Source organism: Epinephelus moara, chromosome 19 (assembly GCF_006386435.1).
Source record: "Epinephelus moara isolate mb chromosome 19, YSFRI_EMoa_1.0, whole genome shotgun sequence".
Taxonomy (NCBI): Eukaryota; Metazoa; Chordata; class Actinopteri; order Perciformes; family Serranidae; genus Epinephelus; species Epinephelus moara.
In genome coordinates, this window is record NC_065524.1 from 13,311,265 (window position 1) to 13,337,074 (window position 25,810).

The 25,810-nt window shown below is 40.8% G+C and overlaps 1 protein-coding gene across 1 annotated transcript in view; it reads left to right on the top strand.

Annotated features, from left to right (window-relative positions):
• The first annotated feature begins 408 nt into the window (after window positions 1-408).
• The window catches only part of plpp4 (phospholipid phosphatase 4), a 56,242-nt gene continuing 30,840 nt past the window's right edge, over window positions 409-25,810 (top strand). Inside the window, exon 1 of the mRNA XM_050071374.1 lies at window positions 409-837. Coding sequence (XP_049927331.1) covers window positions 749-837 — 89 coding nt within the window. The 5' untranslated portion in view covers window positions 409-748. The remainder of the gene's footprint in view (window positions 838-25,810) is intronic.

The following is a 25,810-nucleotide window of genomic DNA, read 5'->3' on the forward strand; positions in this document are numbered from 1 at the left end:
TTTTATTTATGAGACGTTCAGGAGCAGTGTCTCTTGGCTTCAGATGAGACAAGAAGACATTCAGTCACAGTATATTGCTTTACTGGACAGGAGCCCTGAATTTATTCATCCGGTCCCCTGTGAAGTCCTGAGTGGTGTTCCAGAAACTTCTAGTCATCTGAGTCTCCAAAGTGAAGCCAAGGGATGTGAGAGTGTGTGTATGTGTGTGAGAGGGAGAGAGAGAGAGAGAGAGAGAGAGAGAGAGAGAGAGAGAGAGAGACCCACTCAGACTCTTCACACACTCAGACGATCACTCTCTCTTTACTTTACTGTCTCCCATCACTTTCCCCCTCACCACTAACCCACACCTCTAATGTTCCCCCATATCCGCCGATGTCTTCAGCTCTCACAACTCCAAACCAGTTTAAGTAATTGATGGAGTGGAAGAAGGAGACTTTCACCCGGTAGAGGAGCAGCTGTCAGCAACAAGAGTTGCAATAAAGACAAACGCCCGAGGGGGTTTTGAAACAGACGGGAAAGCAGCGGAGGCAGGCGAGGAGGAGAAGAAGAAGGAGAAGGGGAAGACTGCTTCAGGTGACCGAGTCGCGATGGAGGCGCGCGGCATGCGTGATTAGGGAGCACCGCTTCTGGAAGAAAGAAAGAAAAAAGAAGCGCTCGCTTTGTTGAGGTGGATTACAAAGTGAACAAGCACCAGAACTGACCGGGATCGCCTTTGTCTAGATTTCACTTGACGGATTATCTCACAATCATGAACGTGTCGCCCCCAGACCGCAGGAAAAACGTGCGAGAGCTGGCTTTGGAGATTGGCATCCGAGTTCTGCTTTTCGGAGTTTTTGTGTAAGTAAAGCCTCGACCCTTCTCCACAAAAAAAATAATAAAAAAAAATCTTACACTGCATTTCCATTCAGTCTCATGATTGGCGTTATCTATGTGGCTTTGCATGCTTGAGACAGTGAAGTGGTGTATTCAGGTTCATTTGCCGCGGTGTGATGCTGGACGGTCCCTGTGCTGAGCCGCAGTTCATGTGCACATCACTGCTAAAAGACTAGGAGAGCAGACAGACGCTGCGTTAACAGGTTGCAAAAAACAAGTTGAATATCTGGCAGCATTTTACTTCATAAATCAGCGTGTCACCATTGTTTGATGGCACTCATATCATGGCTTATATCATAGTGTCAATCCTGTCTGATTAGAGACGGTCACAAAGAAACAGAGGCAGCCTCTTTGACCAGTCCACAAGAAAAAGACTGATCTGAGGAAAGCCCATTGCAGTGATACAGTGATATCTATGCTCAGTCATTTTTTGGCAGCATGACTCCGGGAGCAGCCTTCAAAACTAACATGAATATGAATTATTAATTGTTTGTCTAGCTTGGAGGTATTAAGCCTTGTTTGCATCATGATTATATCATGTATTGACTTTTCTTGATATGATCTGATGAAAGCCCCGAGTACTGTTATCTAAACCGACTCACCTTGCTGCTGCTTTTATTGTCTGTGGGGGGAATAAAGGTAAAAAATCAGACTCACTGATTTGGTTTAGTCTACATAGCATGTACATCGTCATTAATATCTATCCTTGGGCAAAGTGGTCCAGCTGTATGTCTGCCGCTGTCACCCTAAAAAGGATTATGCAGCCAAGAAGAGCCTGATGCTGCATGTTCACAGTGTTTGACTTGGGGGAAACTCAACTGGAGGGATTAGACCGAAGCACGAAACATGTCAGAGCGGAAGCACTGGACTATTACACTGAAACCTCCTGATGGAGCCCTTTTGTGTGTTTGCGACTGAGTCTGCGGGATTCACAATTGTATCTGATTTGTTACTGCGAATCAGTGCTGGAGGGCACATAAAAAGCAATTTCACACAATATCATCATCATCAACTATAACTGCTGTATTCTGCCACAGAGGCCCCTGTCACAAAGTCCTTCATCGCTGTAATGAATTGAGTTTTACTCCTTATATTCCCTCTTTGCTGCACAGAAAGCATGTTAAAGGCTAATAAACCCTGTTTGTAATGGGGCCCCATCAGTAAACTTGATCTCTGTTGTACTTACAGCAGTGCCCTTTATATGCACAAGTGAATTTGGTTACACAGCCGAGATTAGATCTTCTGTGTGACCATGCATGCACACAGACATGCAACATCAAATGCCACATGCTGAAACACAAGTGTCATCTTCATTGTGCAGCGAAAGGTAACATTTCATAATGACTACATGGACAATTGTGATTGGATATTGGTAAAAAATGGATCCACAGAAGCCTTATTATTACCGTAATTCCATTATGTAGTTAATTTCATTTTTATTTGATTAAAGATGTAAGAACCAGTCATAAAAAAATGGGCTCGGCTTAATACAGAGAGCCTTTATAAGTGATAGAGAAAAGAACAATCATATCTTTTGACAGAGGGCATGTGGTCTAACATATTTCTTTGGGATCAGCAGTAATTGTTGTGTTGAACTATCTATATTTGCCTGGCAGATCAGAGAGAGCTGCCCTCTGGCCCTGTGGGGCAGCAGTCCGCTGTTCTTGTCTCACCTCCAAGCCCGAGGTGATGACAGGATAATTGGGGTCAACTAGAATCTGTCGTTTTCTTCACTGGAGGTGTAAAGGAGAGTTTTGAGCTATTGCCTTTAATGTCTGCTGCTCAGTGTAGATGCAATATATACTGTTGTATTATCTTGGGAAGGGAAGGAAATGGCAGCCTTCTCCGTATGTGTTTACCAATAAGATTTAGTGATCATGCATTTCCTTGCTTCATTGCTTAGTTAAAATCTTGCTTCTCCCTTTAGAATTTCATCTTATTGCTTTCTGCCGCTGCAGCTCAGTATTAAATGTGACTAACTGGAAGGAAAAAAAATTCATTTGTTGTTCATATCCCTTCATAATTGTGAACATGTATCGAGGGATGCTGAAAATGAATTAATTAGTCCTTTAGTTTGGGCTCATAAGCAGATATGAATGCATCAGAGAGGTGTCTTTAATCAGAGATCACACGTGTAAGTTCTGTTCTTCTTTTTGTCTTTGATTTTGATTAAATAATTCTCACTCATTGTGTAACACTAAAAGACATCGAACCTATTCTTAGTGCTTGACTGGTCACCCACACAAACTGTTCATTCTTATCTCTGCCGCCCAGTACACCACGTCCATACTCTCCTATGGGAGGACATTTTAAACCTAAGTGTCCTGAATTCCTTTCATTATTCACATCCGAAATTTGTCAAAGATGATTTGCCTTTAAGGGAATATTACTTTTTATTTGCCCTTGCTTGCCAAGCTGCTTGTCTGTTCCAGGCCTCGGGGGGTGCAGTGACCTTAGCGTCGGGCCAAGTGTGTGAAGTTAGGTTGACCCTGTGCTATCAAACAGCTAATGCCATGCAGTCACATCAGCGTGGTGGGCACTCCAGGTGTCACACATCTCCCGAGAGTAAAGCAAAAAAGTTCAATCTAAATGGAAATAAATCTTTGACATTTAACAAAATGGAAAAAACAAAAACTGAATCAGAAAAAGATAACATTCTTTTTCCTCTGCGGTGAGTTGTTCAACAGAGAAAGAGAGGATAACGACGTCGGTGCTATTTCACTTTACTTGTAATCTGGAGCAAAACAAACAAGAGCTCAGACAAATACCAAGAAGTCATTTCTTCCTTGAGTGGTTATGCGGCAAAGATCATGTCCTCAATCAATCAACACAAGTTGAAGTTGTTTGCTCCTCAGCTTGACGTTGGACACTTGAATAAGCAGATGAATTTCAGTAAATTTAAGAACGCTGTCTCAGTGGGTAACAGGGGAGAAAGCAAGGAGGTCGCAGGGACAAAAAAAAGATAGAGGTGGAAGATAAGGTGTAGGACATGCAGTTAGGGGGATCTAGATTGTTTTGAGATTTTACAGATTAAAATCTGAGACACAGGGAATAGAGAGGCACCAAACCCACTTTGAGAACTCTGTATCAGAGCAATCTAAAAGCCTTGTGATGGAGTGATTGGTCGGAGAGGAGGGCAGCATTTTTATTTGCTGATGTACACAACAAATAAGAGCACATTTGTTTCTGCCAAGGGTAACAATTTTGACTTTTATTGCAGAGAATTATGGTGATTGAGGAGGAATTTAGTTTATTACATGTATTTGCATCGAAGCATGCCAGAATATGTCAACATGAGACGAGCTAAATACCCCCGCCACTGATCTAATCCTTGAATTTTAAGGATAATAATATAGTTGTTGTCAAATTAGACTCGAAGGGTGCTCTGAAACAGCAGCAGTCATCCCTCAAAACAGAGTTTGGCTCACTGCGTATCATCCTCTCCTCTCAGAGGGGCAGCCCTTGGATACAGCCCAGAGCCTTGGCAAGTCTCAGAAAGCCTTGTGAGATGTTGGGGAAGAGGAGAATGTCAGGACTGTTCAAGAATAAGAGGATTGTTTGGTGTGCATGTTTAGGATGGGGCCTCTTGCGCTCTGGTTTTGATAAGAAAATCTCTTTGTAGAGGATCGGTTACAGTGTCATCAGGGCACGTTGTCTCTGTAGTTGACATGAACATAGAAGTATATCTAATATAGGAGAATGTTATGGTTATTTCTGTAATGGACAGATTAATGATGGATGCTTTATGCTGATTTTCAGGTTCATACTTGCATTTTGGGTTTCTACTAGAACATGTTTACACACTTCAATGTTGAAAACACTTGATTTTCATACCGTCTGTGCAGGGACACCTGTATTCACCGTCTGTCTGAGATGCTCCATTTTAGCAGCTGTCTCTATAAACCCCCTCCTGAAAAAGCCCAGTCTGTTCTGATTGGTCAGCATTTTCGGGTCTTCCACATCTGCACAGTCTCTGACCTGTCATTGCAGCAGGGAGAATGTCTGTACCAGAGTAATACAGCAGCACTTTCTACTGTAAAAAAAGCATCAGTAAAAGCTTCTAAACCAAAATATAATCCCAAATCAGGGAGAAATATCCAACATCAGCAACCAAGATTGCATGTTTCATTGATGATTGCATATAGCTACACGTAGCAGTGGAGGCTGCATGATGTAAACACTTGCAATAGCGTGCCTGGAGCAGATGACCATATAGAAAAATCTGTCACAAGCTGACGTCAGCTTTGTTTGGCGACATCTTAGTTTATTGTGGTAACAGTAAGTGCAGTTTAATAGAACAACAAACACTAGTTGAACAGGTACAAGGGGTATGTCTGTTTACAGAGCAGCCAACTCATGTTTTCATAAAAAACTCTGCCAAAAATAATTGCAAGTGTGATCTGATTTCATGCTGCACCCCACGCAAGTAGTTTTCCATACAACAGAGCACAGTGAATTTGGATGTGAGCAGCCTGCCAGTGACTTTTCATCTAACAATTAACCGTTGCTGCACCATCTTAATTTCATTAGCTACCTCATAGCCAAAATTGAAAATGATTCTCTGACAAAAAACAAACAGAAGATTGTTCACTGGTAGGTCAGGTCTAGGTCACGGTCAAACTCAAAGCCCCTCCTATATGGGAAGCCACCTTCGATGCTTTATATGGCAGTTGGTGAGGTAGACGACTTTGTTTGCTGTCAGGGCTGAGGTTGATGCTAACCAGCTTCACTTTACCCAACAGTTTGAAAGCAAAACACAGGGACTTGACTGGGGTCTTGAGGAACTGCGGTTTTAATTCATGGACAAACTGAAACGTACACTGTACATTTACTACCGCTTGACAACTTTACTGCTAATTTCCTCTCTGCTTCGATTGTCAACAGCTGTCTGCTCTCAGTGTATCCACCGTCACTCTCTCTCTCACGACTATACACTTGCTATGTACACTGCGCACTGACCTCAGTGGAACAGGGGCAAAGAAAGACAATGAGAGTTTCTCTGTGTGTTCACTTTGGTTTCACATCTCCCCATATTTGCAAAAACAAAGAGCTGAAGTAAAAGTTCGGTCACAAAACTGTCGTTACGTATCCTTGCACACTGTACTGTATATGGGAATCCTGGAGCTTTCTTTGTGGGTATACGCCATATACCTGCATTTCACATAGACTACACTACTGGTGTAAAGAAAGTGAACAGTGAAGTTGTTAATGAGATAAATTGCACTGCATTGCATACATGCATAGTTTTTCTGTACAAGTAATTCCCTAGTGCTTTGGTTGGCAGTATAAATTTAGCAGGGGACTGGCATACTCCTCCACTACCAATATAAACTACAGTATAATGAGAATTTATAACAAAATGTAAATATATATCATGGCTGTTGCAGAACAGGGGGTTTAATTGCATGAAATTTTAAGGATTCTTATTTTAAAAGGACATTTTTGCGATAATGTACGGACATTAAAATATTCGTAAACGTGATCCCAAAATCCACTGATAGATATTTTAAAATAGTAGCTTTAATATAGGATGCTATAGGATAGGATGTAAAGAGATTTCCTGAGAGACAATGATGTTCAGCCAAAGGCCACAGGTGCGAGTGCCACTTTAAAGTTCTACTAAATGGTGCTTAATATTAATCCCTGTAATCTGAAAGGGTTGCTAGCACTACTGATCCCTATGCCCTGAAATAGGTACTCCACTCTGCAGCCCTTAAGCTTTCAGCTCTTTGTTTTATCTCACCAGTCTATATGGTTTAGTCCCAGCGGCTCTTCCCATGGGCAAAATCTCCAAGCAAACAAGCTCAGTCAAGCTGATTTTATGATAGCTATGCAGTGGGTAATGGCAAAGAGCTGAAATAAAAGAGCTGCTGATGAAGAAGCATTTTTCTCAGAAGATGGTTGACCAAAAAAGGCACATGAACACGGGAATGACATTCAGGTGGTGAAAGGGGGACTTCAAAGAATACTTGTGTTGATCTGTTTCTGACAAATACATACACCGTTGTCAAGCTTGTAGTGGAGTCTCTCTGTTGGACATAAATAACTTGTTTCAGAATGTTACTTTCTAGCAGGAGTAATGTGCTGTTTGTTTACTTTCACTGCCTACATAATTATTACAGCATATTCTCTTGCTGCGTCTCTTAATTCTGGCAGCCAACATTTGAGGCACTGAATCATAGGTCATCCAATCTGTAACCCTCATTATCTTGGAGATGAAGGAAAAATTTAAATGGCAGCCGTGACATCTTACTGTGGCTGGAGGGACGTGGAAATACTTTCCAACTGGATGCCGTTGACACAAATTGACCAGAGATGCAGGGAAAAGAGCGTGACCTCCAGGAATGTTCATTCATTGATCTTTGTCTTAAACAGCACAGAGAAAACAGCCATTGTTGTACTTGATTATGCAAAATCAAGCTGATTAATTACTTAGTTCTTAAAGGAGCAGCTTTTGAAAAGTGGCTGCCTATTCAGGGACATCCAATTAAACCACACAAAAGGAAGATAATTCGACAAGTACAGGTGAAAGCATAAGGGAGCATACACAGACAGGAAACAATGCTGGAGGTACAAGGCTTTAAAAAAAAGTGTGTGTTGTATTGGAAAGTGACGATGTGAATTCAGAATCTGAGACGTCTGTTGAAAAAATGCATACACAGAAAAGGCCAAGGCAGAGCGAAGAAGATTCATGTAAAGACAGGATGGACAGAAAAGGGCTGTTTGTATTTCGCAGTAGGATAGTGTAGATCAACAAACTCTATGTGGTGCTGTGGCAGAAATAACCATTATTCAAATGAGAGCAGAGGCAGCTGACTATCACAGCAAGACCAGGGATTCCCTAACAGCCTGGCCTGTCACCGCTCTAAGCCACTCTGGCATTTCATTCTCCACAATCGTTTGATCAGCTCATTATGTCTCGCTGTCCCTGCTGTCATATCCAACCCCATCTCTTTATCCCTCCATGGGCATCACATCACTCAGTTACTCTCCGTGTGTCCTTTTCACCATTTCTTCTTAAAGGAATACAGTTTTCGCTGAGATTGCCTCGCGGGTCAACTTATCCATTAGATGATGAAAATATACTGCAGGCAGAAAAGTGACAGGCAGAAAAATGATAGCATAGAAAATGTCTCAACTAGTACTGAATGAACTGCCTTGAAATTGTTTTTAGACGTTCACGTACCTGTGGTGATCTCTTAACTTTTCATCTTGCACCATAATCATAATCATAATCATAATCAAGTTCATGACTTAATATTTGTTACATGTAAAAGTCCTACATCCCAAATTTTACTTAAGTAAAAGTACAAAATAATTAGAATGAGAATGTACTTACAGCTATAGTTGGTAACTTTTATGAAAATAACTCTGTCATATTTGCTGAAACTGTCACTACATTCACAAAGTATTATATGAGACAGAGAGTCTATGAAAAAGATCATGTTATAATAATAATAATAACAAAAATGAGTTTATTAGGGACACAGAGAAAGGTCCATAGCGTGCCACATAAAAACAGACAATAGTCTATGTACAAAACCCAAACCCAACACTCCATTACGCAAGATCATATAAAAAGACTAAATTCAATAAAGTGCCCCCACAAACAAGCTGGAGAGCCGGTGGCCCCACAGTCTCAATGAAAACATGACTGAGCTCAGCTCATATATCGATAAATAAGATTTCGTATTAAAGCAACATTTACAAACATTTGGCTGGCACTACACCATTGTGAAAGTTTAAGAAGCAGTCTCATGCCATCATCATAGGCCACAATAAGTCCTTGCTTGCTGCTCTTCCTGTAGGAGCACAACAAGTGGGCAGTATATAGCGGGGTACAAAATGCTCTAAAAAGAGCTATCTCGACATTAACTGAACATACTCTGAATTTACGAGCAAGCATATAAGATTGTGCATACACCTTGCAACACTGTTAGTGGATATCTTTGTCATCAGATAAATTATTGACAATATAATGGCGGAGATATTTAATTTCGTTACACAAAATAAGAGCAATACCAAGTAAGAAGAATGTTCTTCCTCCTCCTGCTATTACCTCTAATGACATTTGCCAGAATCTAACATGGTTCACCACAAACAACCAATCAGAGCTGAGGACACTCTTAACGCAGCTGTCAGTTATGTCAATCACGGCTCATGAACTGCGATCAATCAGTGTACTGTTTAGCTGTAAAATGAGAGGGTTTTTGATCCGACCGTCATGTTGAAAATACTTGAGCAATTTTTCAGAGAAGTGACCAACAACAGCTTTAAAGGTCCCGAAGTAAAAGTACTTATTATGCAGAGGAGGTCATTATAGAATAATGTAAATTATAAAATTGGACTAAAATTATTGAAGCATTTATGTGTAAACATCACCTCTGTGCTGCAATTGATAATATATGTTAAACTAAATCAGAGCACATTTATATAATTGCTGGATTCATAACTGGAAACTAAAGCTGTCAAAAGTAGTGCAATAGTACAATATTTCCTTCAGGCTTGTAGTGGCATAAAAGTAGCCTATAAAGTGGCATGAAATAGAAATACTCAGGTAAAATAAAAGTGCCAGTACTGCAAAATTAAGAACAGTATTTGAGTAAATGTAAATGTACTACATTCAGCTGCCAGTTATTAATAACCTTCATGTTGTACAGCTGTTGTAAACTGCAATAATTTTGTAATTTTGAGTGTACCTAAGAAACTGAGTGTACAGATGCACAGAAAAGAACACGTTTGGTCAAAAGACAGATTCAGGTCAGCATGAAATGAATCAATGCGGATGTTTTTACATAATTTTGCTGGCAGTTCATAACATCATATCTGAAAAAGATTTGATTGTTTTCTTTTCTGTAACATCCAGTCTGCATTGTTTCACCAAGAATTTTGGAAGAAATCATCACCAATTTTCTAAACTCAGTGCTGTAGTCATTTGTAACATGTGTTTAAAAACATGTAGAAATAATATTTCCTCATATTTTGTTGCATCCCAAATCTGACTATTCTCATCCTACACTTATAGCTCTCATTACGATGTGAAATTTGGAAAATTAATTAGACGCCACCATGTTTACTGGGGCATTTAATCAAGTACCCAGTTGTTAATACTACAGTCACAGGAAGGATTGTGGCCATGCTGATAGGTATTTCATTATTGGCATTTTCAGCTGGAAAATTATATGCTGGATGCTACTATACACCTAAATTTTACATTGCGGATCCTTTGGAAGAAGTTCTTCCTGCAATGTGGTGGTCTGTTCAGTCCCACTTTGTTTACCCCTAAACAAATAAGCACAAATTTTTAATGCTGAAAATGAAAATCATGTCATAAATGATTAAGAATATTTAGATAACTCCTTAAAATCTACAAGCCCAGGACATGGCAATAATATTATAGAGACGTATATGATGGTCTGTGGTTTAGCCATTTTCATTTGTCTAGAAAGGTTCTGTAACATTTCCCCATTAGTCTTGTAGATGATAAAATGTTTGAACCCCAGCTGGTGTTTATCAGGTGGAGGCTGAGCTGAGGGGGAATGTCGTAGACCTCGGAGGTGTGGATGGAGTGTGGAAGTGACAGTTCCTGTCAGAGGGAAGAGAGATCCCCACACTGTTCTACGCTTCCTCCAATCTTGATATTTCTATTCTTATTCCTTCTCTGTCTCTCTTGCCTTCTCTCTCTGTCAATTCTTCCCTCCATTGCCCCTTTCTCAGGTATTTTCTTAGATCTGCTCCATTACTGTCATTTCCAGCTTCATACTCTTATCTGTACAAAGACAGATGAGGGGCGGAGGAGATGAAAGAGCCTTCCTCCAACACACACATACGGCAGTCTCCTGGCCCAAATCTCAAAATATATAACAAGCAAGCCCCACTCTGTCTGAAGAAGCCTTCATCGTGTCTGTATGTGTGTGTGTGTTGTGTGTGTGTGTGTGTGTCCCTCTCAGGCCCCTGGGTTTTGCTGTCAGTCCAGACTCCTTCCTTGATGACTCCTCCGTGGTTTCCTTTAGACAATGCACTGCAGAGTGATAGCTCACTTTTTGCCACAGCAAGGTAAATCCCATACGGCATATATGTGTCATATACGACGGGAGGAAAGAGGCAGAGACATATCTCTGACAAATTTTTATAACTTTAAGGTAAACAGCCATTGTGTTTTGTGTCCAGTAAGTTAATATCAGCTTCAGTTTGCTAAAGCTAGGAACAGACGTGGGCGTTGTTGACAAATTGAAAGACGAGACCCTCCAAATGCAATAGCTCATTATATTTCCACCCACATCCACAGATTTTTAGTCTTAATAGGAGGAGGGAGAACATATTGAGCAGTGGACTCCCAAATTCTCAATGATGACTCCATTTAGGTGCGAGCTGTGTAATGAGACGGCCTGCGCAATATCAGCACACTGGTACTTAAAATCCAAATGAAACAGATCCATCATTGATGCTATTACTACATTTGTACTTCAGACTAATTTCAAATGGACTGATCATTAATAAAATGAATGATGAACAAGCATGTAGAGCCATCCTTAATTGATTGGCTGATTAGCTCTTCTCAAGACTGTGTGGGTGTATAGAGACAGAGCTGGAGCTTGATTGACATTTCCCTCGCTCCCTTTGTTAGCTTTGTTGCCTTTTTAATCCTTATTAATGCATGGAATTCAGTGACCTCACATAATTCCCATTTAGCTTCGCCCACCTTCAACCTGAGTAGAGGTCTAGTCAGACAGAATATCTGAAAACCGTAGGGAGTGAACAGGGCCTGTAAGGCACTGTATTAGTTCCCAACTGGTGGGTTGGGGTCCAAAAGTGGGTCATGGGTCTATTCTGAATGATGTGCAAGTAACTTGAAAACGTTTCCTGTTGTAAAGTGATTGACTAACGGAGAGCTACTTGACAGGGACAGCAAACTAACTCGCTGACATGGCCAAACACAAGTTAGGCGCTGAATGGATTAAAATGTGTGGACCTTAAAACTAATGACTGAGGGGAAATCTGGACCCTGTGGCTGGTCTGTTTGGGGACCACTGAGCTAAACCATATGTGAGTTAACCCTTTTGTGAAGCACTGTGCTCCCCCCTCAACTTGAACCCTGTTTTTGTTAGCCTACATATTTTACATTTTGCCAAATAGACACCATTAAAAATATGTTAAATCAGCTATTAGGAGTTCCTCTTTGCAGTGTAATAATGGATGAACAGACAGCTGTCACTGGATTACTTTGATATCAAAGAACATGTTCAACCTGATGATTCCCAAGCAAGTTCTGGGGTTATAGGAAGTGTTTTTATGCTTCCACGCCAGCTACAGCCAGGGTCGGAGGCATTATGTTTTAAGGTTGTGTGTTGGTCTGTCAGTCTGTCGGTCCATCGGTCGGTCGGTTCACCGGTCCAACGGTCAGTTCGTTCGTTGGTCCGTCCCATTTGTGGAATGCAATATCTCAAGAAGGCTTTGACGGAATTTCCTCAGATTTGGCAAAAACATCCTCCTGTACTCTACCATGAACTGATTTGATTTTGCTAAAGGGTCAAAGGTAACTTTGACCTCACAAAACATGTCTTTAGCCATAACTCAATAATTCATATGCTTATTATTACAAAATTTCACACAGATGTCTAAGAGAACAAAATGATGAAGTGATGACATTTTATATGCAAAAGGTCAAAGGTCAACCTCAACAGACATAATGTTCTGCAAAAACACTTTCCTGGCCGTTATTCAGCGTCATATCTCAGGAACAGCAGGGAGACATTTGGTCAGATACTGTAATGGTGACACTTATCTTGGTGTCCACCTTGAAACTGCTGAATGTATAGATCCTCTGTGCTGCTGGGGGGAGGATGTGTATGAAGCATTTGTGATTTATAGATGTGCAACGTCTTTACAGCAGCATCCATTTGATGCATTGTCCTCTCTCATAGTTACGTATGAATCTGGACAGACTGCAACGTGACAGATTTGCAGAGGCATACAGGGAGTTATGATACATTTATTTGAGGTTATAGTGATATCCTTTAAAGGTTAAGTCACAATGAATCTTACAGTATGTGTGTCATGTCCGTATGTTCAGTTCTGACTGAGTTATGGCTCTGAGAAGTACAATTTTTGAGTCATATTGGGGCTTTCAGGTGCCAAGGGTTTTAAAGTACCTTAACTGCCTCTATGAGCTGTGTATCACTGTCAGTACTGCAGCTCCAACTGCTGATGTGCTGAACTGTTGGTAATGGGCCAAATCAGCAGACTAAACTAAGAAAACTAAATTCCCGTTGTTTTGAGAACACTGGCACGCTGTCTCTTTCACCTTGCACAGTATCTTCATCTTATTCTCTCCCTCCACGTCTTCCCTCACAACCCCCTCGCAGTTTGAAATCTTGCGGTTTAAACTGATTTCGAGTGGATGGTTGTAGCCAAGGATATAAGGTCAATCCCCTCTTCCTATCCATCAGTCATTTCCAGCGCATTTCTGTCTATTGCATTTTTGTTTGAGAGACGATATTCTGCATCACATGACTGACATAAGAGGCAATAAAAGTAGATGGCTCCTGAGCTGGCTGAGCAGGTTTAAAGGGTGGCTGGGTCTGTGACACAATCAGGCAGAATAAAAGAAAACACCTGTTTGAGTGCGCAGGGCTTTAGCTGGGATTTATCCTTACATCCCCGTTTGTTAGCTGCATGTGCAGTGGGAATATTTGCATTCCTCCTACTAGACTACCTAGAGGTACTGTTTATTTGCTCATGCGGATTGTGGTAACTAAAAAAAGAAAAAAAAAGAAGAAGAAGTAATTTAATTTTCTTGCTGTTGAGACAAACAAATCACTCAAGGCTTCTAAAAACAACATCACCCTCCTCAAGAAAATGAGAGAAAAAAATCAAGATGGCAGAGGGTGATTTTCTGGGAAGAAAATCCAAATGATATCAAAACCCATCCCAGAGAAAAGTGCTTGGCAAAAAACAAATAAATAACCAGGAAGGGGGAAAAATTATTCAAGCCGTAGCCATGAAACATAAATAGCCTGAGGCAAGAAAAGTGAGTGTCACAGTGAGAGAACATTCAATATACACGTTACAGATCCAAAGATGTATTGTAAGTGATTATAGATCCATGAAAGTATAACATCACTGCGTGTTTCTGTATTCGTTCTTGTTTGAAGCAAATATTTGTGTATCGAATTCTCTGCGTACTTTCTGTGTGTGCATGTGCAGTTTGAGTAAGCATGCATACATGGTTGTGCTTGTGCATATCCTCTGGCTCCCAATGCCGCAAACGACCAGCTTTAGGAGTCTGCGGATGCGGTTGAGGGGTGTGAATATTCACCCTCGCTTTGACTGAACAAAGAGCACAAGGCTGGAGTCTCTCTCCTGTTGCTGTCGACTTTGACATTTGCTAGGATGAACAATGAGCATGACAACACTGATAAATGTCAGCCTTGTGTCCCTGTCCCATATCTGTGTCCAACATCACTGCCTGTGTGAGTGATCAGGGTGTGTCTGTGTAATTCTTCCCATCTCCCCTTCCCTTCCTTTGTCTTTTTCTCTGACACACCAAGCGCAGATACCTTCATGTCTAACTTAATAAACTCCACATGCCGGCAAAAGCACCTACATGCATGCCCGCCCAAGTGTCTTTATATACCTTCTGCTGGGATTTGAAACACTTGGGTGCTCGCTCTGAGCTGAACACAGATGCCTTAACCTCTGAGGCGACCATTTTTTTCCGCCTGCAGAATTTATTATCTGTGCCTATGCAGGCCTGTATTCATGTTTTGATAATCATCGATTTCAAAGCAAGGTAATGTACTGAAACTCGGGGTTGACCTTTTATAGATTTAAACATTTCAAGGTTAACTGATGAATATATAATTCCCATGTGTATTTTTCACCCTTCAGTGACTGTGCTTTATCTAAAGGTCGCAGGATAATTACAGAGCTTTGGGTGAGCGAAGCTGGAATAAACTTTTGTCCTAAATGTACAGTAGATGCAGATAGTTTAGTATCGTACCGTTATTAAAGAGGCAATCCACTGTAAAACAAACCAGCACTGTTAATAAACAGCTGTTACTGCATCTTGTGTGGGCTAAACTAAAACAATGATAGACATTAGGTATTGCTGCTTCTATCTAGAGCAGCCATTTTTGACCACTTCAATAGAATGAGATGCCAATTTCTTAATGATTGGTAGTCTTAGTAGAATGAGTTGTAGGAAGGTGTAAATCATTGGTTTCATCATGATAAAATATCACATTGATTCTTTGGACAATGATACGATATTTGCAGAGTTTGCCACGATCCGATTTTGATACAATATGATTCAGAGGCCTGTGATCACTATGAGATATTGACAGCCCCTTTAAACACAGTCAATTGCAGAATAAACTGCCACCCCTGTGTTTTTGGTTTTGGCCAAAAAGATAAAAACAACACATAAGTAATGTAAATAACTGTAACCACTTAATTGCACTACCTGATGTCTCTACCACACATTATATGGCACATGGAAAAAGTTAACCTTTAGGGCTTTCTGCCAGAAAGACCTCTCTGGAAGAAATCTTTTCATTCTAACCCAAACTATCATCTTTTTCATAAAAAAAAACATGTCTATCAGGCATAAAACATTGATTAACCTCAGGATAATTTAAAGGTATAAAATTCAGCAAGGTAGCAAAGTAGCAGAATGAGATGCTCGTCCAAGCAGGTAAAGTGCTTTATCTCATGACAGCATTGCTTATGTATGGCATGTGCTCTGTCTGTGTTGACCTGTATTTTCTCCGAAATCAAAAATTTCAAATTTGGCACAAACGTCCACCTGTACTCAACAATGAACTAATTAGAATTTGGTGAATGAAGGTCAAAGGTCACCATGACCTTACTAAACATGTTTTAATTATGACAAAATTTCACAGAAATGTCTAATAGGAGAAAATGATGAAGTGATGACATTAAATACCCAAAAGGTCAAGAGTAAACTTCACTGTGACATCATAATGTTCTGCAAAAACACTTTTCTGGCCATTATTTAATGTCATATCTCAGGAACAGGGGAGACATTTGGTCAGATCCTGAATTGCTGACACTAACCCTGGGTGTCCACCTTGAAACTGTGCTGATGGTATAGATCCTCTGTGCTGCTGTGGGGGGAGGATGTGTGTGAAACATCCATGTACAACAGACATAGATGTAAACTGTAACTGCAGCTAAACTGGTGCACGGAGGTATAACCTGTGAATTCTAGTTGCTGTCTACACTGCAATTCATAGTTAAATTAATACTTCAACCCCAAAATGACCATTTGTGTATCAGTTCCTTACCCTGTGTTGTGATGAATTTACGAGGAAACTTTTTCTCTCACATGCCTGCAGTGAACAAAGAATCCAAAAATGGAGAAGTCCTAATGCATTGAAGTCGTAGGGCTCTGCATTTAACAACAAAACTTTATCAAAACACCCATTAACAAACTCTCACACACCTCATGCAGTATAATCCAAGTTTCATTTATCCAGTTGTACGCTCAGTACTTCCCAAACAGACAACCCTTTCTGATGGGGAACTGAACTAAAAGTGAGACTTACCTTTGCTCTTTTAAAAGCCAGACTCCATTAACAAAAGCAGTAATTTTATCCCACTGAACACTGGAGCTGCTGATCTGCCACTGCCTTGATAAGTTAGTTTGTCTGTGTTATTGTGTGACTTTGGTGCTTTAAAGGGTTAGTTTGGATTCAGCAAAGTCACGCAACAGCACAAACAACTATCGATAGAGGTGTAGCTGTAGACCAGCAGCTCCAAAAGTGAAGTTACTTTTTGTAAATGGGATCTGTCTGTAAAGAAAGCATCAAAAAGATTCACTTTCTGTTCAGCTTTTAATTGTAAGCGTTTAGACTTGAGAATGAGACTTGGATTATATACTGCATGAGTTGTGTGAGTTTGTAAACGGCAGTTTTGCTGTTGTTAAAAGCAGACGTCTTTTACTACAATTCATCAAGAATTTACTCAGTTTTCTATTTCTGTGTTCACAGGAGGAATGCTAGAAAAACAAAGTTTTCTTCACGAATACAGGGTAAATAATTGATATACATATGGTCATTACTGGGGTGAAGCCTTCCTTTAAAGCAATAGTTTAGCATTTTGGAGAGAAGTCATATTGACTTCCTGAACGGCTGAAGTTAGGTACACCAGAAAACTGAACTACAACACTTCATTACAGAATAACTCCTGTGCACTACAGCACTATATAGATGCATCCAAGGGTGAGAGTTTCCCCTATAAAGTACAAAAGAGAGAGAAAGCTCGCCAGATCTGATGAGCCGACTCCAATGGGCCGGTAAAGTCGATGCATTTACTCAGCAAGCTCAATGAATATAAGCCTTGGACCTGTGGAGCATTTGCAAAGCCTGCTGGCAAATCATCTGTGCGTAGCAGTCTGGCTCCTTTCTTTCCTGCTGTGGGTTGGAAACTTATCTTGCCATGCCCCCTCCCAACACCACCATGCTTCCTTGATTCCCCAATCCCTCTGTGTCCCTTTGGCCATGTCCTGCCAGCTTCAGACCACTGCATTTCCTAATGCCTGCCTCAAATGTGTGCCTCTGACCTTTCTCAGAGTGTCTCTGGGGCTTTTATCATGAACAGACACCTGTCATCTGACCAAACCAGCCCTCGTTTGCTTCTTATTATAGTCTGGCTTCTTTAATACACCTTGAATTATCCAGTGTGAATGGGTAATTAAAATTAAAATGACCCTGCATTTTCCACTGTATCCCCCCATGAGGGTTTAGCGTGACAAGCGAAGGATGGCGCTTTTTTTTTTCTCTCTCCCCTTTAGCCAACTTGAGAAGGGATATCTCCAGGGATGCGAGAGCTAGCTGAGTGTCACTCAGCATCTACCCCGCTCCCCTCCTCTCTCTCCTGCCTGTGACAGGACCGATGCTGTGCATTCCTGACACGTTCGGCGAAGGCCCTGACTGTAACCACTAACACAAACAGAGACAGAGGGGATGTGACATTTATTGCACTCACAGTATTCTGACTTGCATTGCAGAGAATAGTATAAGAAGGAAAATAAATAGTCTTTTTTTTTTAGCACAATTATGTTGATTGAATATGATTATATTAGCCATGCAGTTTGCTGTATGGCACAATCAGATGAGGATATTAATATGATGAGTGTAGTTTTCCCCAGAGCAGGTGTGGGACTTCATTTGTTGGCTAATAATATAATTTACCCATCTGTTTTCTTTTCTTGTTTTCTTTTTTTTTTGTAACTCAGGCTGTGACTATGATGATATGCTTCTCCTCAGAGGCACAATACTGCCTCAGCCCAAACACCTCAGTCCTCAGGCCTTAGTTCTGTCTCCAAGCTTAAGCCTTTCAACCCATTGCCATAACCAGTCACACAACCTCACCTCCAGGCTTAATACCTTCTGTTTCCACACATTCCCCCTGCAGTGTGGTCTCTCTCCAGCCAAAAAATACAGCCTCATATGTCATGATTTTAGATTTCTAGAATCCAATGGGAATCTTTTGTTCCAAGCCTGATTTAAACTTTCATTCCTAAAAAGCATGGTTATCCCCAGACTCTCGATAATCAACACACATTAGTTCTCAAGGCAGCAGTGCTGTGCTCTGGTCTACGGGTCCAATAATGAATGAAACAAAGCGACATAATTAAATTAAACGTATCCTTGGTCTGTCAGTCGCCTCCCCTCTTTCTCCACTGTGACCCACCTCTAATCGAATCGCAGCAGCAGCATTTTATTAAATCACAGATACCCGATTGTCTTTATTTTAATCCAGCATTGCTGAAGGAGTAAGATTTGATTTAGCTGGAACAGCAAACGCAGGATTTTTTCCCCTGTCTAGAGTAAGAAATGGAAACTTAAGCAGAACCTGTGCTGTACTTTTTCCTTCCAGCAGTGTTCGGTATGTAAGTTGTGGATTTGTGATAAACCGCAGCTCACCTGCTGCGACTCTCATCCACCGATCATTGAAAATTTCTCTTTTTGTGGTTTAAACATTGTGACAGCACATTTCTCAGATGTGCCACTCAGAAAAGCTGATGTGAACTCAAATGCACTGCGAAAATATATCCATTTATATATGCCTAATGGGCTTGGGTAAAAAATGTGTTTCTGACCCACTTTACCAGATTAGAAGTTCACTTATAGTGGTCATTTTCTGTTGACACTGTGAGATTTGCCAAATAGCACAACACAGTAGATGCCAAAATGCGTATTTAAATTATAGTGCAACATTTTTGGGAAAATGCTTATTCACTTTCTTGTTAGTTAAGAAGATCAATACCACTCTCCACTAGATAAAGTGTTATTTTGTGAGCTTTAGAGGTGCTGATAGGCAGGCTATATATTTATGCTAAACCACCCGGCTGCTGAAGCCTCATATTGAACAGACAGATATGAGAATAGTATTGATTCTCTCATCCAACTCTTGGCAAGAAAGCGAACAAACGTAATTCCCAAAATGTCAAACTGCTAATTTGATTTATAGGGGAGGGCGGGGTCGTTTTGGACATTTTTGTATCAACATGAAATAACCTCCCATTACTATTGAACAGTATTGAAAATAATGTGATCGTTGAACAGATACAAGTTTCTACGAAAAATGTATTTTAAGATTTTTTTAGAGCTCAATTCTGCCTCCCTGGGGTGGTTAGGACAGCAGTAGGGTTGGTTGGGATACAATGTTCTGGGCTTAGAAAATAGAAAATATTGCAGTCTAGATTTATTTCAAAACCTTATATTTACAAAGTCACTTGTTCACACATTTCTTTAAGAAAAGAAGACAGACATTTTTAAAAATTTCAAATTTATATTTTCACAGATTACTGACGGAATTTGAGTCTTCAGTTCAGTGGTACCTGTCAGTTCAATGTGGTTACCATAGGCTACATGTAGCCTGTAGGTTTACGTGGGCTATTGAGTTTATTTCATTTTGTAAAAACAAGTCAACAACAACAAATAGTTAAACTATGCACTTTCAAAATATGCTCAGGGCTTGAAATTGAGGTCTATTTGAAGTTCATGCAGTAAACATTCACTGAGTAACTTCACAGTGGGTCTTATTAAAAGGCTTTGTCTTCTTTTTGTCTACTTTTTGTTGATTTGTAACAAAGTAGGAACTATAAAGATATTTTTTAGGGCATTTTTGCCTTTAATTGACAGGAAAGCGCTGAGTGAAGGGGGAGAGAGAGGGGATGACATGCAGCAAAGGGCCACAGGTTGGAATCGAACCTGCGGAAACAGCCTTGTACATGGGGCGCCTGCTCTATCCACTAATGCACCAACGCCCCAAGGTAGGAACTATAAACAAAGCTGTCCCAATTGCCCCTGGGTAACTGTCCCAACTGTCCCAGAAAAAAAGCAGACACACTTTGGGCTTGTGTGCAAGCTACCAACAAAAATTCAGACAGCTCACACTAGCACAAACTGATAGACCAGAAAATCAGCTTTCCAACTATTTTTTGTATGCAGCTTAACTGAAAACAGCATAGTAGGAAAAAAAATAAAAGAGCAAAAATTCACTTACATGCTGTAGATTCAAAATAAAATGTGAGGAAAGCTCAGACCATCTCTACTTTATAGTTGAAAATGATAATTGTGTGACTGAATATGAGCCTAGTAAACAGCATAGGTACTGAATAGCTGCTTTCTAACTTGCTAACAAGCCACTGTCCCAACCGACCCCACTCTCCCCTACTTTTTACTAATACACCACTGTAACATTATTTGAATTTTAACTAAGCACTAATGCCAATTTACTATATCTTAGTCCTCCTCCTATAATGTGCACCCTGTCTCTCTGGTCGTCATGCAAACATTAATATATACACTGTGTCACCAGTTGTTCATAATATGGCGCCTTTAACACCAAACATTTGCTACTCTTCACCAATTTAAAAATAGAGGACGATAGCTATGAAACTAGACAGACTGAGACTTAACACTTTGATAAAGCACATCAATTACTGAACAGGCTTCATAGAAAAAGTGTAAAAACAACAACCAAAGGCCTCTGCTCAGATTCAGAGGTGTCGAGTGGCCGTCCAAGCAGTATGTTGCTGATTTGTCTGCACAGATAGGCTGCCACCCACCGCTGGGACAAAACTCGGCCAGGAATCCGAGAGCCAGCAAAGAGTCTGCTCCACAGCTCTCTCACTCTCTTCATATCTCTTATTATTTCTGCTTGAGTCTCTCCTCCTCACATATACAGGCATATTGAGGCCCAAGCTCTCAACATTCACCACTGACCATTTAGCTTTATTGACCAGTCCAATCCTCCAGTTTGATTTGATGGCGTGTAAGAAGAGGAATGGGAATTTACCAGTGGTAAATGAACCAGAAGACGCACTGAGCAGAGAAGGATGGGAATTTCCCTCAGGGCTTCTACACAACCTCTCATCTTAATAGCTTGTAAATCTCATAAGTCATTTTTCAGTAGCTCCCTGCTATATGATTAAATGACTCGAGTAATAAGTAGGGGGTGACATGTGGGTGCCATCAGACTGAGAGAAAGGCAGTGATGATTGCCCACCTCTAGTCTGCAGGGAAAAGTCATTATAAAGTCTGTCCCAGATCTAGCAGATGGTCAGCTCCCATTCTTTTCCCTCTTAGTCCCTTCACTAAACACACACAGCTCGCTCCTAGATTACCAAATGTGCACCTCGTGAGAGCGCAAATGCAATCAGATGTGAGTGGACACAATGGCTCTACATCCTTTTGAATATGTCTCTGGGTTGCATCAGGTACTGTAGCACTCATACGTGTGAACGGTACTGGTGCAAAGAGTGACAAGGTTAGGAAAACAGCTCAACCTTACCACTTTAGAAGGACAAGACTTCCCCCGAGGTGAGATGGCCAAACAGACCTCTTGCTCTGTCTGGGGATTTGCGCCTCTGTGTCGCAGACATTGCAAAGCTCCCTGATATTTTCCATTTCTCTGAGGAGGTGAAGGTCACACGCTCAGTCTGCTAAGTGAGCTCTGCAGTGTTGGAGCTTCTCCGTGGCCTCCTGCACCTGTAGATAAATCCTGTGTGACGGTGGTTTAATAAGGGCTCTTGGCGTTTGGCTGTCGCCCCACCAGCCACTGCTAGCAGATATAATGCGATCAATATTGATGAAAACGCTCAGCTTCAGTTGGGATAGATCTGTGATAGGACGGTGCACGAAAACACTCCCTCGGACAGCAACACACACACACACACACACACACACACACACACACACACACACACACACACACACACACACACACACAATCAGCCAAAAGATTACTTTCAAACTTAGTTTTGCGAAAATGGGAGCTTGCCTGAAGTTAATCCAACTAATCTATTCCACTCTTCTGTATGCGTCATTGCTTCACAGCATATCTAACTAATTAAGGAGGAATTTCTTTTTTTTTAAACTCTCTGTCACGGTGGCACAGCAGAAGATATGTATTCCCAGGGCCATAGCCACAGATTTTGCCCACAGTGCATTGTAAATCAAGAGCTTTCAAATCAGCTGCTCCTACTGTTCTGTTCTCAGTGCTGTTGTGGGCTAAATCTCCAAAGTGTTTCAGCAATTCGGTTTTATTTCCTCGGCTGTGGCTGTGAATTAGAATGTGCATCTAGCAGAGATGGATAGGAATTGGTGATGATAAATTGGCTCAATTGCAGAGCTTTAATGAAGAGGAACAGGGAAGGAAGCCAGAAAACTTCCTGAGTTAGAAAAGGTCAGATGTAAAGATTTAAAGCCTAGAGGGTAGTTATAGTCTGCTCTTTATGGAAATTGATATGAATATATGCGGCATACCCTGTGGTCACTGAGCATAAATGACTTTACTATTTGCAGAAAAATGAAACTTCCCACCAGTGTAAAGTTTTTGAAAAGTGTGATGCTGGCAGCATTATCTTAGAAAAATTCACATATTCAACGTCAGACCCACTTTGTTGTCATTTTATCTATAATGCTTTGGACCCTATAGAAGCCATCATGCTCAATAATGTCTCTACACAGAGCAAACAGAGACAGATAAAACAGAATGAGGTGCTCCCCAGGCAGCCAGCAGGCGGTGCTGAGTTCAGGGCTTTTTGTTCGCCTTGTGTTTATGGGCACTTAGAGAGCTCATCTATTCTGGCCAGAGATCATGTCAGAGGGCTTTGGGTCTCATCGGAGCGCTGATTAGAGTCTGCCTTTGTCGAGAAACAGTTCAGATTGTTTTTGTGCATGTTGGAGAGACTTTTCGATATTGTTGGTGTTTCTCACTATTTCTTTACTTCCTTATCTTTGTGTCTTCTCAGGGTCTCTATACCTCCTGCTCTCATGGTCATCTGCAGAAAGTGTTGAACGGTTTTTAAGCTTGGAAACAAGCAGAAGAAAGAAGTGCAAATGTAAAAGGATAGAAGCTACAAACAAGGCCGCAAATGTCACATCTAAAAAGAATAAATCTTTTGGCTGTTATACAGACATTTCGCCTTTCTGAATGTGCCAATTCTGAGTTTCTTTCCACTATGTTGCAGCCCACCATTACCTTCCGGCTCTCTCTTTGAATCAATGTGATTACAATTATTTCCCAGCAGGATAAATTGGGGCGCATGCTGTGTATGTCATTACCTCTCCAAGCTCTGACATTAGCTTTACTAATGTGACTGTAATCCACATTGTCCTTCCTTCTTCACTCAGACAAATGCATCCTCAGTCAGCCAGCCCGTAAATGATGCACTCCCTACTGCTTTCATCTCAGCCTGTAAATTACAATAAAAGCAAAATGAATTTCCACAAAGCCCGGGTTCCTCTATCCATGGAATCAAGGATGAAGCCTTGATTAATTCCAACTGTGTTTGACGTTCGGAGCCCGGAGCCCTTAAAGTGCACCTAAACCACATTGGAGTGTTTCTTTTAATAAAGTTTATGGTTGAAAAAGAGAAGATGAGGACAAAGAACTCGAGCCAAGAAAAATCCTTGGAGGAATGTATTGATTTGTTGGAGGAGATTGGATACAAATTCTCCAAAAGAAGGAGGAATATTATTACATGTCCAAAAGGCATTTTAATTTTGAGCTTATGAAAGTGATCATCCTCAGCAAATATGGTATTCGTGAAGATATCTAAAAATAGAATGTCATAGTGACATTTGAGATGTTCACCGTCATCCGTAGCTGCATCAATTTATGAAATACCTCTGTCTAGATGTGAACAGGAATGATTCCACAACCAGACACCACATGCACAATTGTAAAGCAGCAGCCAACAATGTAAGAAAACGCCCCCAAAAAAAGGGACAAAATTACAGTGTGCAAGTTAAAGGAGCTGGTGAGATCATGCATACAGTGGGTAGAAATCTATATCCAGCATGGGTATGGCGGACTCCGCCACTATAATATAAAAATGGGGTTTAATTTCATGGAAACCTCCAGGATTTTACCCAAAAACCCTGTTAGAGTGGTTTTTAATAATATTGTTTCTTTTCCCACTGCAGCAGATTTGTGCATGCTATGTGCATTCTAACGTGACAGCAAATATTGTGAAGATGAATTTTATCTGTGTAGTTACCTTGGGGAAGACTGTGTGCCTCAAACTCATTAAGACGTTAGGGGCTGGATGCACGATAAGCCTTGCAGGGTGACAGGGAGACCACTGCTGTATTTAATGACCTGAGAGCTCTGTGTGTGTGTTCATAAGAACGGAGGTGGGGAACGTGTGTGTGCGTGTGTGTGTGTGTGATCCGTCTGTCTCTCTGCTTTTAATCCCCGGAGACCAAAATAACATTCTCTGTCACTGATGTCTGAACAAGAGAGCGGAGGAGAGGACAAGCTGAGAAAATAGAGTAATTCATGAAGCATATTGTGTGTTATTAGCCCGGTAATTTTTTTGTGCGCCACATACGGTAAATGTAATGCAGCCAAAGTGAATCATGCACACAGGCTCAGCAAGGTGTAAAATGAACTAGTGCTGATTAGGCTGCTCTCTCGCAAAAACATCATGACACACAGTTATCAGCGGACCAACAAATAGACTTTCCACAGTGTGTAATACGCCGCATGTCTTTCAGACAGATTAAAAACGTATAATTGATTTCCCTGTAGCTTGAGGAGAGGGAGAATAAGGCAATTTGTTCTACATGAAGCCATTTTTATCTAGGAAAGGTTTTTGCAGAAGATGCATGTGCCTTTTAGCCGATGGCCTCCTTCACATTTCCACAGTTAGATTCACACTGAGGAGCTGCACAGGATATCCTCACACTTCCGCTGCTGGCCAGCGAGCTGCTCTACTGGAGCAGATGCGTGATAAATGCCTTGCTGAAGGGCATGTAGTTGTTTGGGAGAGAGCATTTCTCAATTTCTCTTTCCACCTAGAGTTAAGCAGCTCATCTGGAGAATGAACTGCTGGACTCAAGAATCCTTCCACAAACTTAAGGCAACTTTATCACCTGTTATTATTTATGTTGAGGATTTTTTTGTCTCAAAGATTTTTATGTTTAGCTAACACAATTTCTACTGTATTTCCATTCCTTTTAGCTTTGTATTTCAACAATTTATCAATTACTTTTATCAGAGTATGTCACCCATTTGTCCTTTACTTCCACCATTATCAGCAATTTATCCGTTACACACTGTTTCATTGGAGGAGAATGGGGTTAGTTGTCACATTCATTAGTTTTCAAAAATTTTCAGAACTGGGATCAGAGGTCACCTACGGGGTCATGTTAGTATTGAAACACTTGACAACAAGGACTTTTAGTGTTTGTTTTTCACGTCAAAATGTAAATATCCAACTCTTAAATGTTCTCTTCTAGGCTTTTACACAATAGGTTTATAATAAAACAGTTATCACCATTAAAAAGTATAAAGGCAGAGCTATAGTTTTTTTTTCTTATCTAGGCTGTGGTTGTTAGCTTAGTCGCTAAAAAAAGATTTCAGTTGGGAATGCTTGTCGCAGTCTCATCAGGGC